Genomic DNA, 17,507 nt, shown 5'->3' with positions numbered 1-17,507 from the left:
TTTGTTAAACAAAATATTTACTACTTGTGGGGCTTTTGACTAAGCAAAATCTTTCTGAATTGATTGCAATTAACTTGCATGAAATTCTGTGTGTCGGAAATGTGCTTGAGTATCTGTGGATATAGGTAGTAGGTCAGGTTTATTATTAATATTTGGAGCTATATCCTTAAATATTTGTTTTTAAAAAATGGGTTAATAAAATGGAGCTTGCTTTCTGGAGACTGAATTAGTTTTCTCTAGTGCCTAATTTAAGCCATACAGTTATTGAGGGGTATTTTTCAGATGTGTTAAATTTTTCTTTTCTTTTTTTTTTCCTCAGTGTAGTTGCAGATTTCTTGGATCTTGATTTTTTTTCAGAAAGCCAAAAATAGGAAGGAAAGAAAAAAGCAAGCTGTTGGCAGGTTTATCACTTAGTGTTTTTTACCATATTCTGCCATTTCTCTTCTCTTCTTATCCCCTCCTCTTTTAAATACAAGTCAATATGATCAAAATTTTAATGAGTTTTACTTTAATATGTAATGTGTTATGAAAATTCTCTTATGCCTAGGGGAGAACATCCAATAATAATTTTTAGTTACACTGTTCTTCACAGGGGCTTATTTTAACGTGTTGTGTATGTAGAGCTTTGATATTTTTCCTTCAGTTTAAAAATGTCTTATTATTTCTTCATTAGACAATCAGCTACGATCCTTGCCTGTGCAGTGGATTTAAAATCAACTGCAAATTGCAGAAGAGTTGCACTTCAGGTGGTCTCAAGAGACAGGAGAAGCAGGTCTTCACTATAATGGAAGAGGCCAAGAGCTCAAAGAATGGAAATCATGACCCAAGGAAGTCTGTCCGTCTTGTCTGTGAGGAAGGCAAAGCAGTCAAAGTTACAAATAATCAAAATTATAAACATAATAGAAATGACAAATCTGTGAAGGATGTCGGGAGAAGCTCTCCAAGTGGGAATAGCAGCAAAAAAAGTAAGCAAAATGATGTTTGTTCTGAGAAACAAGGAGACAATAAATCATGCAAAGTCAATAGCTGTAGTCCTGGAACTAAAGACGTGGGGTCAAATGTTCAGGATCGAAGTCATGGAAAAGCAAAAAAGTTTTCTAATGTATCATCAGCAGTGGAAAGCCTGAAACAGACAAAAGCTCAGCCAATGGGAGAAAACTTTCCAGGTTCCCATGTTTCAGGGAATGGAGTCAGTACAGGGAGTTTAACAGCTACACAGAAAGGGAAACTGGTGTTGGAAAACCCACTGGGAGTTCACGCTTTGAAGACCGGTGTTGTTCAGAGTGGAGATCCCAGTAAGACTTCTTCAGATCAAAGGAAAATGGAGCATAAGCCGGAGGACTTCAGTGAGTATTATTCAACACTGCTTTATTAATTTTTCTTCTAGTAAAATTGTCAACAATCTGAAATGAGCTTTGAAATGTTCCTGTTTATGCATTTTTTTTCACTTATAGTCAGTTGTTGATTGCATTTAGAGAAAACATACTATTAATACAAGCATATTACTTGGAGATTATGGTAACAGCTGTCCTTTTTTTTGGTTTTTTCTCTCATGCTTAAGTCCTAAACATCTTTGCAAGTTACTTAAGCGTGTGTGGGTTTGAGCCAGTTTTTTGAATCTATCGTCTTGGGAGGGGAGAACCCTTCATAATATCTTTGCCACTTAGGAAAATACCAGCTATTAATACTCGTTAGAAAGGTCGGGGGAAAATCTGCAACAAAAGTGGTTTTTTTTATAGGTAGGGGAAAAATATTTACCTTTTTTTCCCTGTGATAGTTGTGCTCTTTTTGTTACTAAAAATGTTTAAAATATGCTTTGACAGATGGCTTTTCAGTTTAGGAAGCTCTGAAATATGCACTGTCCATCAGCGATTACCCTTACAAGTGTTCAGTTCTTATATATGTGTTTCAATTTCAGAATTAAATATATGGTTTAGGCATTGTCTCACTTCAGGTTAATTCCTTGGTTCAGGATTTGTCACACTTCTTCAGAATGCGTTTTTTCCTCATAAAAATGATGTTTTAAGACAGTGTGCCAGTGCAGACCTTCTGTTTGAAGTATTTCCCGTTGTTGCAACAGCTACAGCAGTTGCTTGTGTGGAAATACTAGGAAAATATTAAAGTGCATATTTTTTTTAAGCTGTCTTAATAAAATCTAACAGGAAAAACAAGTTGAAATGGCAGCATCCTGTGATCAGTCAGCTCTATGTAGACCACTGTCATGTACTGTAGGGACCATCTGTCATTCAGAAACCAGGACCTGAAAACTTGCTCAGTTTTGATTCCTAGTGAATTTGAGACCACAGATCTCATTAGAAGCAAAAGAAAAAAGAAACCCTCATTTTACTAATGTAGAAAATACTGGAATAATTTAAGATGTAGATGTTTGTACAGATTAGTGGACAATAAACATGTCATAGGCATCTGGAGGAACTGGCCTTTCGGCATTACCCTGCATGTTTGTGAGTAGCAGTGTTCCAGAGCTCCATGGTTGCTAGCTGTGGGCGGCAAGGTGTCACGGTGTGGTCAGATGCAACTCCAGCAGCCTTCTAAATCGAGGGCTTGAAATATTTGATGACTAGCTCTGCAAGATCATTTGGGTGAATGTCTTTAAGGCAGTTCTCTGGCTGCTTCCTTAACAAAATGCTTTGTGTAAAAACTTATAAGCCTAATATTTCTTATTTCTGTTACAGTAGAGCATCAGTCAGGATCACTCGTACTCTGTTCTGCATAACAAAAAAAAACCCTTTTTTGCCTTGATGATTTTACAGTCTGTGAAGTTATGACTGAAATACAAAATGAATCTACTATATTTTTTTTACTCTTTTTGGTAGCACTCTTAGCAGACGAGTCTGTGAAGTCTCTCTAAAATACTGGTTAACATACTGGAAGATTCTAGCATCTAAGGTGATTTTGGCCAGCCTTTGGACAAAAAAATTAATGTAGCTCAAATTTGTGTTTAGCTTCCTGGTGAGATGGTCTTAACAGCTCTGTGCTCTCACTTTTCCTGTCCTTGAGTAATAATACTATTTCTTTCTGTAGGTAAAATAAAGAATTCTGAATCAGCTAAAGAACACACTTTGGAAGCTACATATTTAGAGAACACTGCTGTTATTGATGAATCTAATCTAACATCTGAACAGCAGCTAGGACTGAAACAAGCTGAAGAGCGTCTGGAAAGAGATTATATCTCCCGACTTGAAAAAGTAGGTTGAGTTATTGATCAGATAAAAAAAAAAAAGTGTGTCTTCTTCCATTATCATCACCATATTTCTGGTTGGATGATATTTCTACCAGAGACTGTTGCCTCTTTCTCTTTCTTCTTTATAATGTGTCACTTTAGTGATCTAAGATATTCTTAGTAGTTGACTAGTCATTGATCATGGCAGAATGTGTGGATTTAAAATTTGATGTTCCTTTTGTGGCTCATGTAGCCTCTGTAGAACAGTATTTTTTAATTCTACAGACCTGAAGTTTTACAGTCTCATTACTTACCTAAGTTTTTCTAGAAATCCTAGTTACTTGCAAACTCACAATATAGGGTCAAAAGGAGCCTTGCACTATGTTCAGTGTATTAGCCTTCCACTAGTCACATCACCTATATCGAGGATGGCTCCTTTGAAATGTTTGTCTAAACTGTTATTAATATTATCTCCAGTGAAACAAATTTCATAGTGTAGGTAACCCAGAAGTTTTTCTTAATGTCTAATGCAAGTGCCCTTGCAACATTTTAATCCCTCGTATGTTGTCTTAGGAAAATGCAGATAAACTTGTTACCTTTTTCAACAACTTTCTGCACATTTGAAGATCATTACCATTCCTACAGTCTTTAAATAATTATACTCATTCTTTGTCAGTCTTAGGGGTTTTTTAGTTACTGGTTTGTTCTTGTTGCTTTTCTGTAGGCATCCACCATGTAAATGGTATCCAAAATTAGACATGCAATTTCAGCTGAGGTCTTATGAAGTGAAAAGCTGACTTCATCTGTCTTAAATACAACATCTGTGTTTATGATATCTGCTTTTTTAGCAGCAAATAGGATGTTGGCTTGTGGTTTGGCCAGCAATGATCCCAGTATCCTTTTGTTAAGAAATGCCCCATCAGGTGTTGCCAGCCCCTTGGTTTTTGCAATTGATAATACCTAAGGAGGAATGGTGCTTTGCTTTGCTTTTATTTAATTGCAGCTTATTTATTCAGTTTCTCTAATTTGTTGTGATGACTGAATTTTTGTCATCTTTCATCTTTTGTAATGCCTCACAAGTTATCTTTTGCATTTGTAGTCAGCATACCCTCTATTGCATCTCCTAAGTCTTCAACGGAAATATGAATGTTTCTGAGTCCAGAAGGACATCTGTTGAAAAATACTTGGCACATACTTTGAGAACAGTGGTGAACCAGTCTAGGTGTCTGTGCTCTGAGGACAGTTTGCTCAGCACTTTTGTTGCCACCTTACTGTTCTTTATTTAGATAGTACTTACGGTCTCCTTTTGAAACTCATACTATGACAAGTGACAAAAACTTCGTAAAATTCAAGATACAACATCTGCTGCTGCATCTTCAAGCCCTGTGATTTTATCTTATAAAAAGCAACCCTAAAATTGATTTAATGCAGTAAAGTTTTAGTAGATCAGTTTGTCACTATGACTTATTTTTTTATGTGCTTAATAATAATTTCATTTATTGCAGTATTTTTCTGGGTGCTAATTCTGACTGGTCTCTGATTCCTTGGCTCATCCTCTTTAGCCTTTTAAAGATAGTTCTAAGTTTCTCTTTCTCAGTGATTGTGAACCTTGCCATTCTCTGTGAATTCTGTAAAGTACAGCAGACTCTGAGATGGATCAGCTCCCTGAATATCCAGGCACAAATTTCACGAGGCCTGGCTTGTTTGGATGCATCTGTCTTATTCTAGTAATAGTCTGTAGCTTTTTTTTTATCTTGCTATTCTGAGATTCTTGCCCCTTTTGTTGGTGTTAAGCATAGCTGGATGATTAAAAAAGGCTTTACAATAAAGGCAAAATAAAAGGCATTACCTAATTCAACCTTTCTGGCAACACCTGTTGACATAACAGTGCAGATCAATATTGTAAAAAAATGCCCAATTTTTGAAGTATTATTATTGCTGATGTTCATTCAGATTTAGAAGAGTGGTAAAATATTTTAAATCTACTTCAGTCATCAGGTGTCAAATACTTGAATCTTCTGAGCTAGCCAAGTGTAACTGTCTGTAAGTTGTTTTCCAAATGTATGTTTAATTTCATCTTACTTGGTATCTGTCCTATAGGAGTTAAGGATGAAGAGAATTAGTAATAAAAGCATAAATGACTATGTTAATTTAAAGTGATATTTACCCTAAAATTAGAGGGTATGAGACCCTTTTTTCCCCCCTACAAATAAAACAAAAGATCAGAATCAGCAAGTAGAAAAACTTGCCCAAATTTAGCAGTGGTTTAGGTTTCTGTATAGTAACTCAAAGTTGTTTAACTGATCTGTAGTCCTCCTTAGTGTCTTAAAATGGTGTTCTCTGTTCATTCATTGTTATGTCATCATTCAAACATCTGGTGTTTTCGGTATACTTCTGGTTTTAGTAACTAGAGATGTAATAGAATTAAGATGAAAATGTTAAGTAGGTTTTTTTTTTATCTCCCAGTTATAACTAATAGCAGTTATTGGAAAAGTGCTAACAAGCCTAGAGGAAACCTAAGGCTTTTCACTGGGGCCCTTTTGTCTTTGCAGTGAGCATATCAAAATATTTCCGACCTCTATAGCTATATTTCGTTAGAACAAGAAAATGCAGCTGCAGGATCAGACAGATTCAAGTGCAGTATTTGCAAAAACTTCCCCTCATCTTTGTGGAGATGGTCCTTTCTGCATCTTAGTCTAGTAGATCTTGGTGGTTTCCTGGTTGAATAAACTCCATAGTTATCTCTCTCTGGACCCTAGGAAAATTGTGATTTTTTTTTTCCCCCATGCCTTTCATCTTCTGAGGCTTGGATGCTTTTTGCAGCCTCTCAGGCATCTCCCAGGTGGCACCTCTCCGTTATTGTGCTCCACCTCTCCCACCCTGTCTGTACAAAAAGGTGCTTGTTCTGCATGTTTCTCCAGTTCTGAGCATCCCAAGTTATTAATCAAAATGGAATAATCTTACCTCATCAGCAGATCCTGCCTTATCCAGCGTACAGTCATTAGTAAGTCAGAAATTGGCTATCTTCCTCCATGTTGGCCAGCCGCGCCCTTTTTAATAGAACAAAAAATACAGTACTTGGACAGTACACTGTGAATATGCTAGCCAAACAACAACACCATCTGTCATAACATGTAGAGTAGATAGTAGATGAATATTTCCCATTTTCTCATCAGAGAAAGGAGGATAGATGCTGAGATTTAATAAATCCATAGTTATTAAAAGCTTGAGCTGACAAGGGAATGGCTTACTGGCCTTTAGGTCAGCCTTAAGAGGCATAAACTCTTCAGTCCTAATCTTGCCTCGCTAAAAATTACTGAGAAGTGTAATATTCAAGTCATCTCACTTCCTTTCCTTGCTTTCCCCACTTGTCATATGGCTAAAAATCCATTTCCACTCTGTTTTTTGAAGATTATTTAATGTTTGCAAAGCACCTTGGTGTTACATGTGTTACATAGTTGTTAAATATGATTTGTTATTCAAAGAATTGAGTTTTTCAGGATCTATTGGCAGAAGCATTTTCTTTTAATCTATGGCCATTTTTCCTCAGCGCTCCCCAGAATACACCAACTGTCAGTATCTATGCAAGCTCTGCTTAGTTCACATTGAAAATATCCAGGGAGCTCACAAGCATATTAAAGAAAAACGTCATAAGAAAAATATAATGGTAAGTTAACAAATACATTTTTGACTGATTTTTTCCTTTTTTTTTTAGTTATATGGTATGTTTTCTCTGGTCATCTTTATTTAGGTGAAAGCTTGTGTGCTGAGCAGAGAACCACCATTTTCACTTGTTTGTTTTCTGTTTGAGAGGAAGGGCTTGATAATCTCTCCAAGTAGAGAGGAATGAACATTTTCGGTCATTGCTTCTGAATTAGTGTCTCTGAGTAGTCAGAAGTTCATCATACTTTTAGTAACAGAATGCAAGGTAGCTTAGGTGAGAAACATATTTAGTTTTTCTAAAACTTTTTTAGTTTCTCCAAAAATAATGTCGTTGCTGTCAAAGACCTCCAGGGACTGGAGGTGTAGTTGGAGGATGTTGCTTTTTTCCTTTATTTTTTTTGTGTTTTGTCTGACTGGTGAAGTTTTTATCTACAACCTTTCTGTGATGGGTGAGCAGAGTGACTAGTATGTCTAGACTGAAAAAAAAGAGAGTTAAAGCAGGGAGGGATTCAGTTCCTGAGTCACTCATTATTTCCCTGGGTTTATTTATGTGTTTAATATGAAAAACAGTTATAAGGCTTTCAAAGAGAAAAACAATTTCTTTATCAGATACCACGGTGTTACTATTTGCTTTGCTTTAAAGAACTTTTACATGCATGAATCCAGTAAAAGGTGCACAGATTTTCTTGCCAACCGATTTTTGCAAACGCTGATGAAGAGCTGCAAGTTCCCAAGTAAGTAGGGTTTTGTGATTCAGAGAGTTAAAATTGCTCTTCCTACAACTATTCCCCAAAATTCAGTCAATTACTTACTCATGTTTCCATGTATTTCTTACCATACTTCTGTTAGCAATTAATGTTCTAATTCCATCATATGCAAGCCATTGCCCGGATAACTGAATGCCATTTTACATGTTGGAAAGTCACATTTTTGTAGTGTGTTTGGTTATTATTTGTAAAGGAGTCTGGTTCCCTTGCTGTCAGCTAAATTGTGTCATAGAGGGGAGAGAGGAAAAAAGAAAAAAAAAAAAGAAAGAAAGACCAAAATAGCAAGGAACCAGCCCCATGTTTGATATGGAAACACTTTCGCACCATGTCTTTCATCTGGGCCTGAAGATAAGCACTCAGGAATGAGCTTCTTTACTACCGAATGGAAATGCTAGGGGACAGGGAACAGTTTCAGTTTTTAACAGTTGTCTTCAAGTAGCATTATATCGTGTGCCATATTGCAGTGATCCTGCTATGTGGCTGACTAAATGTTGCTTAACAAAATATACCTGTTTACAGCTCTGCCTATGAGGTAGCAAATCGACCTAGCAGCAGCTGTAGCTTAACTACTCAAGAAAAACCCTAAAGCAGTGACATTAAAAACACTGCAGACCTTTAAAAATGCGCATATTCTTTCTTATGCTGAATTTGTTCAGGTGGAAACAGAAGAGTTAAGAGATGCAGCCTAGAACTAACCGAACATTTTTATACTGGATTGTGTTTTCTAAGTGCATGGTTATATTCTGGTTGTTATTTGTTTCTGCTGTCAGTCACATGTTTCATTTAGTTGGTGAAATTGTGAAAGAAGCGACTGTTGTATTTATACCCAGATGACTCGATGCATCTGACACAATTTTTACTGTTGAACTAAATTAATTATCCCTTGATGCACTAAAAAATAGCGCTTTCTGGCACCAGCTGTTTAGGCAGCAATGGGACTCAACTTTCCACAGTTTCTTGGAACACTTTTTGTGCCTCTGCTACCTTGCCTTCAAGTACAATCCAGTCTGAAAACATCTGTGTGACTTTCCCAGCTCAGTTACTTTTATTATGTAGGAACAATTACAGTTTTCATCTCCTTGGATGAATTCTGTTTCAGAACTGTCAGAGAATTATGTTCAGGAATGTAATGCAGCACATTTCCTTCCCAGTTGCCAGCTGTGAAACAACGTATTCGTTTCTACATGGTGAGCATCTACTGTCATTTCTGTGAGCCACACTAGTGCATTTGCCAGTTAGGCTGGGCAGAATTCCTACCTTTGAAAGTGTTTGGTCAGGGCACTGCGTAAAGAGAAGAACATAAATGGCAAACAGTATGTTCTAATATAATGCAATAGCATGAGATAACCATTTTCTCTTAAAATATCAGTTTTGACTTTTATCATCCAACAATTATTCAGGAAAAACAAGAAGAAAATGAGCTGCGTGCCCTCCCACCCCCGTCTTCTGCACAGTTGGCTGCTCTGAGTTTTACACTCATTGAGGCAGCAAATGAACAAGGCATATCAGATGACGACTTCAGAATTCGTCAAGAAATTGTAAGCGAGATGGAGAAAATTATTCAACAGCCCTTACCAGGTATTCACAGTATTCTCCATTTCTGTAGGTGAAAATATGTCTTTTACTTCTACACAGATTTTGAGGTCTTCATTAATGGTGAATTAATGCATTTGGGGTTAAATTATTTTTATATTGTACAATATTAATATATGCAGGCATTTTAATACAGGATGGCAGTTGATCGAATAGGAGCTAAGAAACCTACAAAAAGAGGAAAATAAGATTGTGCTTATTTTTGCTTCTTTCTGGATGTGTTTATTGAAGTTCTTGGTCCTCTTAAGTGATGATTTCTGATGAAGATTGGAAATTTCCAGGGCGTGAAATATCTGTTTCCTGGTGGTGTTTTAAAGCTGCAGCCATTGAAGATCTTGCACAGGCTCTTGTCCTACAAATCTTTCTGCCTGTGCCTTACCCGGGATTACTGAATATCCAGCTGTGAAGTAGATAGTTTTTCCCAAGTGCACTTAATTAAATTAATATAAATGTAGCAGGAGGGGAAAATTAGGAGTTTGAAATGAGTTAGGCTTTTTCTTTCTGCTACCAGTCCTTTGGTTGTTTATAACATCTTCCAGGGCAGAGAGAAATTTTGTATTTTTTTTTTAAAGCATAGTTTTAGGAAAAAAAAAGACCTCAGCTATGAGTGATTTTTGTAAAGCATATGAGAAATTTTCAGTACTTACTTGTGATCTGAAGAATTCTGCAGGTGCTAATCAGTAACTGTTCATTAAGACAAGTCATTACAATCAAGAAGAGCTATTGTTTAGCACTTATTTCTTCTTATGTATATTTATGTTTAATGGATCCTAAAATGCAGAGGGATGTACTTAAAGAGTTCAGCTGTAGCTTCCCAGCATCTCTGGAATTGTCTTAAATAGGCCAAAATATTGCGTTTACTTAACCACGTTTAAGTATTGTACCTCCTCTGCCTTTTTCTTGATTTGGTGCTTTATGTTGATTAAAAATAAGAATAATTTGGGAAAAATAAGAAGTCCAAGTAGGTTAAGTGCCTGGTCCCAATTTTTTTGCTTCAATGGGTCAGTAAACTCAGTGCATTAATAAACTTTCATAAAAAATTGTTTGGATAAGTTGAATGGTTGTCTTCCCCCTCCTTCAGAAGTACAGGGGGTTACTTCACTAGGACATGTGAAACGTTCAAATCCAATTTATACCACTGTTGGCAAATGAAAATAAAATAAAATAACAATAAAATAATCTTTGACATTTGCTCCTTTGCATTGATTTCCCATTGTCTCCTCTTAATACACCAGGATTTTGATGTTCTGCACTGTCCTTTTGTTTCAGAAATACTTCTTTTTCCCCCTTTGCTGTATAAAAATATATTTTGCTGCAGGGTGATCAGCTTCAGTTTTAGGAGCTGTATTGAATATACGCCTGAACATAAGGTGCTGTAGAAGAGGGGCTTGGGAGAGTGGAGGTTTGCTAACCTCTTTCCTCTATAATGTTGCCATATGTGGCTCCTAGAGCAGATTTCTGTTCTGACATGCTGCTGAGATTTCCCCTGATATATTGGCATGAGACAAAGCAAAGCATATTATTACTTTTGCGTCAATACTCATGAAAATAACTGTTAGTGCTGCTTGGCTGGCTGACTTATTTGGGCTGATGAGCTGATGTGGGGGTGTAGTAGGAGTGGAAGGGCATCTGTAGTAATAAATGACAATGTGTTAGTCCTCTTTCTAAAGCCCAATATGTTTTAGTGAATATGTTTTCTAAGTTTTAAATTAGGAAATAATTAATGCACAATGTAGAAAACATGGGATGTTCTAGCAGGGTTTACTCTTGAGCTTGCACTAGAACTATGCAAAAATTCTTGCTACTATGAAAACCCATTGGAAATAATTGCAAATTATTGTTATTATTACCACCATACACAAATTAATTTTGAGAGGACTAAGTAGTGAAAAATAGAGAAGGGTATGAGTGAAGCCATCTATTTTCTCTTTCAAGAATTATGTTGTCGTGTTTCTGTTTGAGAGAACTTGCTCAGAACAAAGGTGCTGAGAACATAAAGGTACTCAGAAAAACCCACTTCACTGTGAAGCTGTTTGAACACTGGCACAGGTTGCCAAGGGAGGATGAGGACTCTCCATCCTTAGAGATTATCAAAACCCGGCTGGACATGGTTCTGGGCAACCTGCTCAAGGTGACCCAGCTTAAGCAGAGTGTTGGGTTTGGAAGGGATTGAGAATAGTCTCGATTTTCAGCTGACATAATTATGTCAGAACCCTAATATGTATTACAGGAGAGGTTTAATATATAAGCACTATATAATGAAGTGGGATAAACAGCTGTTATGGGGTGGAATGACATTTCTTATGGTATTATTGCTGAATAGTTACTTTCTAATTAGTTTAGATGTGTTGTACATCTTTACAGGTAAGGAACTATATTAATACAAAAGTACTAAGCGGAGACTGCACTTTGTGTCTTGGATGATATTGAAGTTACGTTTCATGTGCATGTCTCATAACAAATTGTGCATAGGAACTTGCTAATGAAATTAACAGAACGAAGCACATAAAAAAAATATTGACAAAGTGTATGGAGACAACAAAGAATTCTATGATTGGCAAATTGCTGCAGTGAAGTGAAGCTGTAGTTAACAAAAGCTGTCAAAGAAAATCCTGCACTGGGATGGTGACAGTTATTAGTATTTTATAATTAATTTTATACTAAGAACAAACAAAATTGAAGCTGATTTGCAAAAATCCTCTAAAACAGCCTGAAAAACTTCGGGTTTTGGTAATGACACTGTTTGAATGATCCGTTTTCCTGCAATGCTGTGTTATGGAAATGACTAACCTTCACAGGGGTGGCAGAGTGGTTCAATATTCATTAATCTAGGAGTACCACCTGGGAGGTACAGTATCCAGAACAAGATATGCATCATCCATTAAAGAATAATTTATTTACTAGCTGTTAAATAATTATGTTTCTCTCTCTTTCAGACTGTTCACTGAGGATGTATGGCTCCTGTTTAACTAGATTCGCTTTTAAGACTAGTGATGTTAACATTGATATCAAATTCCCCCCTAAGGTTTGTAGATATTATCTTATATTAACTAAGACTGTTATTTGAATCAAGTTCATCAACGTTTATTTCTACTCTATTGCCTTCATCTTCTATTGGGGTGTACAGCACAAAGCATATAATCTTTGAATTGGTGTCAGGTGTCTATGAATCAAGTGGATAAAGTTTTCATTGCTTACTAGATTTTAATTGTGGGGGGTTTGGACAATTTGATGCTAGCCTTTTAAAATTTTGTTGAGTAAGCACTGAAGCAATATGAAAATAGTTGGCTCTGGATAAGTGTGCTTTTACGTGCTTGTGATTCAGACAGTAAAATCTTGTAGGTCTTCATTCCCCTTCCCTCTGCCTTTTAAAGGTGGGGCTAAACATGACAATATTCCTTTCAGATTTTGGTCACTTGCAGGTGGATGTCCTATCCCAGGCTATAGTTTACTGTGGTACAGAATTCTTGCAGAACAGTATAACTTTCCCTTGGACACTTAAATTGTTGGTTGATGTTTAGTATGTGATATTAGACATTCTTGTTTAGAGATGACTGCTGAACTTGCTCTTTTTTTGGCTGTGCGCGTTACAGTGGAATTAAAGATACCTGTTTGGGGTACATAAACATAGCATTTTGAAATGATACTGCAGTTAGGAAGCAGAACCCTGAGCCCTTTTGGAAACAATTGTATGTAGAATGTACCATGTTGTTTTTTCACAAGGGCTCAAAGGAAGTGTTAATTTTTAGCTTTTCTCTGAACTATTTGTAGCTTATCTTTGAAACACTGCTTAAGTTGATTTCTGTGGAGAAAAGAAAACACACTTAAAAATTTTACCCTTTAAAAACCTGTGGGAAAGCACTGACATTAAATTCTTTACTGTTATGTGGTTTTAGTGGCATATGTTGGCATTGCAGCTGTTGAATATATGGCAGGTGTTTTGTTTTAACTTTATGGAGTCTGTTAATACAGAATGAGAACAGAAATATTTTAGTTAAATATTATTAGTTAAGTATTTTAGTTAAATGTTGTAGGCTAAAAGAACGCTGGCTAGTATGCTTACTAGTACCAGTTTTCATGGTGCAAACAGATGCAGTTAACCTTTTCATTAATTCTGACACGTGGTTTCACTTTTGTGAAAACACTTGATGTTACTGGTTGTGCAACCTAAGTAGTTTTAAACAAAGTGTAAAATAAAATAGGTTAGTCTGAGTAATGTAACCTGCTGGGTTTTGTCATTTTAGATGAGTCAACCAGATGTTCTGATACAGGTGCTTGAAATCTTGAAGAGCAGCGGTGAGTTGTGGTTGCATCTCTGTTTAATTAACATCCCAACTGCTGTTCAGCTGGTTTTATGCTTAATTTTTCTGCAAAATTAGTTTAGCTGAAAACAAATATATTTTTATATCTGAGCTGGTTTTATGAATGTGAGAAAACTATTTTTTTTTCTCTTTGAGTAGCTGTCTACTCAGATGTGGAGTCAGATTTCCATGCCAAAGTTCCTGTTGTCTTTTGCAGAGATGTTAAAAGGTACGTGTCATTGAAAGGATTTTTAATGAGATGCTAGTTTCTATAATGCTTGCTCATAGCAGCTGCTTGCCTGCACTCCTGAAGGAATATCACTGTAACATTTAGCTAACGTTCCTGTTAAAAGGGGATTGCTCACACACCAAAATACAATCTAGAAAGAAAATTTAGCTTTGTTTTTATGCCTTGTAGAGCTTAATTGTTGTAATGGTCTGAAAACAGTGGTTCTACTCTTAGATAAATAGGGGAAAAGTGAAACGGTCTTCAGCTGATACTTAAAATTTATGCCAGCAGTTTATTCCGAGGCTTTAGAAACAGGTTACCAGTAAGGAGGCATCATCTGGCAGTTACAGTAAATTCCTAAGAAATAGCAACCTCCAAAATGAAACATAGTTGCTGTATGATGTTTACCTTGCCTTGACTGGCCAGGGGTATGGGATTGAAACTGGGGAAGCAAAAGCAGCAAAGGTGGGTGTATCTTTTCCTATGTTTGTATGTTATGCACATGCCTTTTAAGTATGAAGAGAGCAATTATTCTAAGAAGCAAGCTCAAGTCTTCAGAGCAGCTGTTTTGTGGACTTAGCAACTGTTAACATGCAGCAGGCCTAGAGGGCTTTCTTTATTTATTTTCTATGTGGAAGATAGTAATGGATTTGCGTTGTGTTAAGATTGCGCAATTAAGTAATGGCAGAGCTTCCAGCAAATTCTTAATGCTGTTTCACATTTTTAGCTGTAATGAACTTCTGCAAGTTCTAGATCTAGTAAAGAAAATGTGATTATATTCTGTAGCTTTTGTTTAAAAAGTTCAGGTTCTTATGCAGGAAGACATTGATGCATGGTTTTATTATGGTGGATGTGATGACCCACTCTGCCCCTGCCCCTGCATATGCAAGTTTTTACCTGTTCTACGTTTGTACTTACAGTGGTTTGACGTGTAAAGTAAGTGCTAGAAATGATGTGGCTTGCCTTACCACTGACCTGCTGGCTGCACTTGGTAAACTGGAGCCTGTCCTTATTCCCTTGGTTCTGGCTTTCCGCTACTGGGCAAGAGTAAGTATATAAATATTGAGGATAATTAAATATGTTTATTTCATCTTTTTAAGTACTGCATCTAATGTAACATGTAATATACCATGAATATGTTTGTAGAAAAGGACTTTGTGCCACTAGTTCACTTCTTGTCTTAATAGGTCAGAATGAGATGGAAGATTTTGATGTGAAACTTCCACTCTTCTATTAACAAGCTATTACACTGACTCATTAAAACTAGTTAATTCATCCTTGAAAACCAGCTGTACAGAGCAATTTGGTCTTGCAAACTTTCTGCTCTTGAGGTCACGCTGACAAAAGTTAGCTTGCTCAAGAAGGGGTCTCTTGTCATACCCTGCTGTACTTCTTACAGGTATCAACAGGAACAAAGTTGTAATGTTCAAAGCCAGTGATTAACTGTCTTGTAATTCAGTCCTGAAATTGCTGCCAGGCCATATGTGACTTAAAATGTCTTGAATTTATTGAAAAATCAGTTGCATGGTGGTATTGTTGCTGAATTTAGCAAGGTGTTTCTAAAAAAAATTCAGGTAAGTAGCAGCAGTAGAAATGACAAAAGACCGTTCAAAGTCTATTAAATTTATTCCTTCTCTCTGGAGTTACCATAGAAGAGATCAGTATCGGATTGCAGCCAGATGCAGAGAGTCCCCAGCTCCATACATGAGATATTGCCCAATAACAAATGCCTGATAGCTGACTGAAATTGTAGATAGGAACATAAGTGTGCCCTGCAATCAGAAAATGTGATTAAACTGAAGAGAATGACATATAATATAATGAAATAGTACAAGTTGAGGCACTGTATGAATACTGTAATTTGCATTTTGTCTGTACGTGGTATGGTATGACAACTGCAGTTTCTGAGATAAAGGATTTTCGTTTTCACTCTAGTATGTATCTCACATTTCTTTAATATTCATCCTATTATAATAGAATTTAGGTTAAAATCCTGATGTTACATCAGAAAAGTAACAATTAGTTCTCTTACAGCTCTGTCACATTGACTGTCAGGCTGAAGGTGGGATTCCCTCATATTCCTTTGCCTTAATGGTGATATTTTTTCTTCAACAAAGAAAACCACGTATTTTACCATCCTATTTGGGCAATTGGGTAAGTGCTTTGGTAGTATAGTCACCTTATTATTAAGTTCTTGATGTTATTCATGTGTTCTGCAAGGTCTTAGAATGCGCAGAACTTGATTGCCAAAGAAATTTGTAAATAAAACATATCAGTACTTAATCCTCACACAGCTCATGCCTAATGATTCTGATGACTTTTAACAAAAGGCAGCTGCCATAGCCTGTGTAATTGTGTCATACTCTTTTGTGGAGAAAGGGCAAATATTTTCTTCTTTAATTCTTCAGATTTATTTCTCTGATGCTGGTTATTCTTGAGGGGGATAAATGCCACATTTGTTAGTGTTACTTAAAGTGAAAACATTCATTTGTGTGTATTGTATACAGTCTTGTTTCAGAAATGCTTTAATTGTTGTTAGATTGAAGGCTTTGATTCAAAGAGGCCAGATGACCACCAGCTGAAAGGGGTAGAAGAGGAATTTGTACGGTGGGAGTACAAGCCACCAACAAATGGTGCAGCAAAAAACTCGGTTGGAGCGGAAAATAAAACTAAAGTTGAACAACAAAAAGGTGGTGGTAAAAAGGTAACAAGCTCGGAAGTGGACAACCAAAATAATGCAAAGGAGAAACACGGCAATGTAAGTTATTACTGTATTTCGTTGAAAACCATGTTCTGTCTCTTGTCCTCGTTTTTTATCGTTAAACATTAATATTGGGTGGAACTAGGGAAAAAAATGGGAATTTTCATTTCTTATTGCAGTTGAGCATTCTTGTCCTTGTGTTTCAGTCTCTCTTAGCGTTCAGAACCCCTCACCAAGTTTCACTGGGACAGCTGTGGCTGGAACTGTTGAAGTTTTACACACTGGAATTTGCTTTGGAGGAATATGTCATCAGCATACGGGTACAGGAGCTCTTAACCAGAGAGAGTAAAAACTGGCCTAAAAGGCGAATAGCCATTGAAGGTAGGGTATTGCTATTTTCTAGCTCTGTGGTCAGCCTGCATTAGTATCTTCATTTACCTAGTAGGCACAGGTATGTCACAAAAAGCCTGGACAATAAACTAAACCAATAATTGGAGGCAAAAGTAAATTTAGTTTCTGGTATTTTGTCAGCTATTCAATTTGTTTAAAGAAAAAATTTCTGTTTAATACTACTTTTTACAGCATTGCTTCTTGAAGTACAAAGTATAAATTTGTCTCCCTTTTACTTACCATTATGTTCTTATCTCTCTCGATTTCATTCTTTCTCTAAGCCATTATTTATTCCTTTTCAGTAATTCTGATATTATGAATTTTCAGCACCTCTCACTGTATTTGCCAAAACCACAATGTATTTTTAGTGTTACCAGCTATTGGTCTGTTCCCTCTGAGTGTGATCCAGACTGAGCAGAGAGGTTAGACCTGATCAGAGTGAAATGGAGCAAAGCCATCAAAGCAACACACATAGGCGCATGTGCACAGGCATACCCAGGTGCACACCCTCTCTCAGCGTCCTCTGTTGTCCCTTTCTCTTTGATAGGATTTCCATATGGTGGAACCAAATGATGTGTCTATAGGCTGTTCTTTAGGGCCCAAATAGCCTAAGGGAAGTGCTGTTTTCATGTGAGACCATATGAATTTGATGATAATGCATACCAGGAGTTATATATATTGG

At 36.6% G+C, this 17,507-nt stretch overlaps 1 protein-coding gene across 3 annotated transcripts in view; it reads left to right on the top strand.

Annotated features, from left to right (window-relative positions):
* TUT4 (terminal uridylyl transferase 4) overlaps nt 1–17,507 on the top strand; it is a 49,155-nt gene that overhangs the window by 8,021 nt on the left and 23,627 nt on the right. For all 3 annotated transcript variants that reach the window (XM_069863134.1, XM_069863133.1, XM_069863135.1), the window contains exons 2-12: nt 674–1,346; nt 3,043–3,206; nt 6,732–6,848; nt 9,012–9,189; nt 12,141–12,229; nt 13,449–13,500; nt 13,665–13,734; nt 14,655–14,781; nt 15,769–15,888; nt 16,274–16,492; nt 16,642–16,816. In XM_069863134.1, coding sequence (XP_069719235.1) covers nt 785–1,346; nt 3,043–3,206; nt 6,732–6,848; nt 9,012–9,189; nt 12,141–12,229; nt 13,449–13,500; nt 13,665–13,734; nt 14,655–14,781; nt 15,769–15,888; nt 16,274–16,492; nt 16,642–16,816 — 1,873 coding nt within the window. In that variant the 5' untranslated portion in view covers nt 674–784. The remainder of the gene's footprint in view (nt 1–673; nt 1,347–3,042; nt 3,207–6,731; nt 6,849–9,011; nt 9,190–12,140; nt 12,230–13,448; nt 13,501–13,664; nt 13,735–14,654; nt 14,782–15,768; nt 15,889–16,273; nt 16,493–16,641; nt 16,817–17,507) is intronic.

The sequence above is a fragment of the Phaenicophaeus curvirostris genome, chromosome 8, assembly GCF_032191515.1.
Source record: "Phaenicophaeus curvirostris isolate KB17595 chromosome 8, BPBGC_Pcur_1.0, whole genome shotgun sequence".
NCBI lineage: Eukaryota > Metazoa > Chordata > Aves > Cuculiformes > Cuculidae > Phaenicophaeus > Phaenicophaeus curvirostris.
The sequence above is the reverse complement of the archived record's forward strand: the minus strand, read 5'-3'. Positions and strand labels throughout refer to the sequence as shown.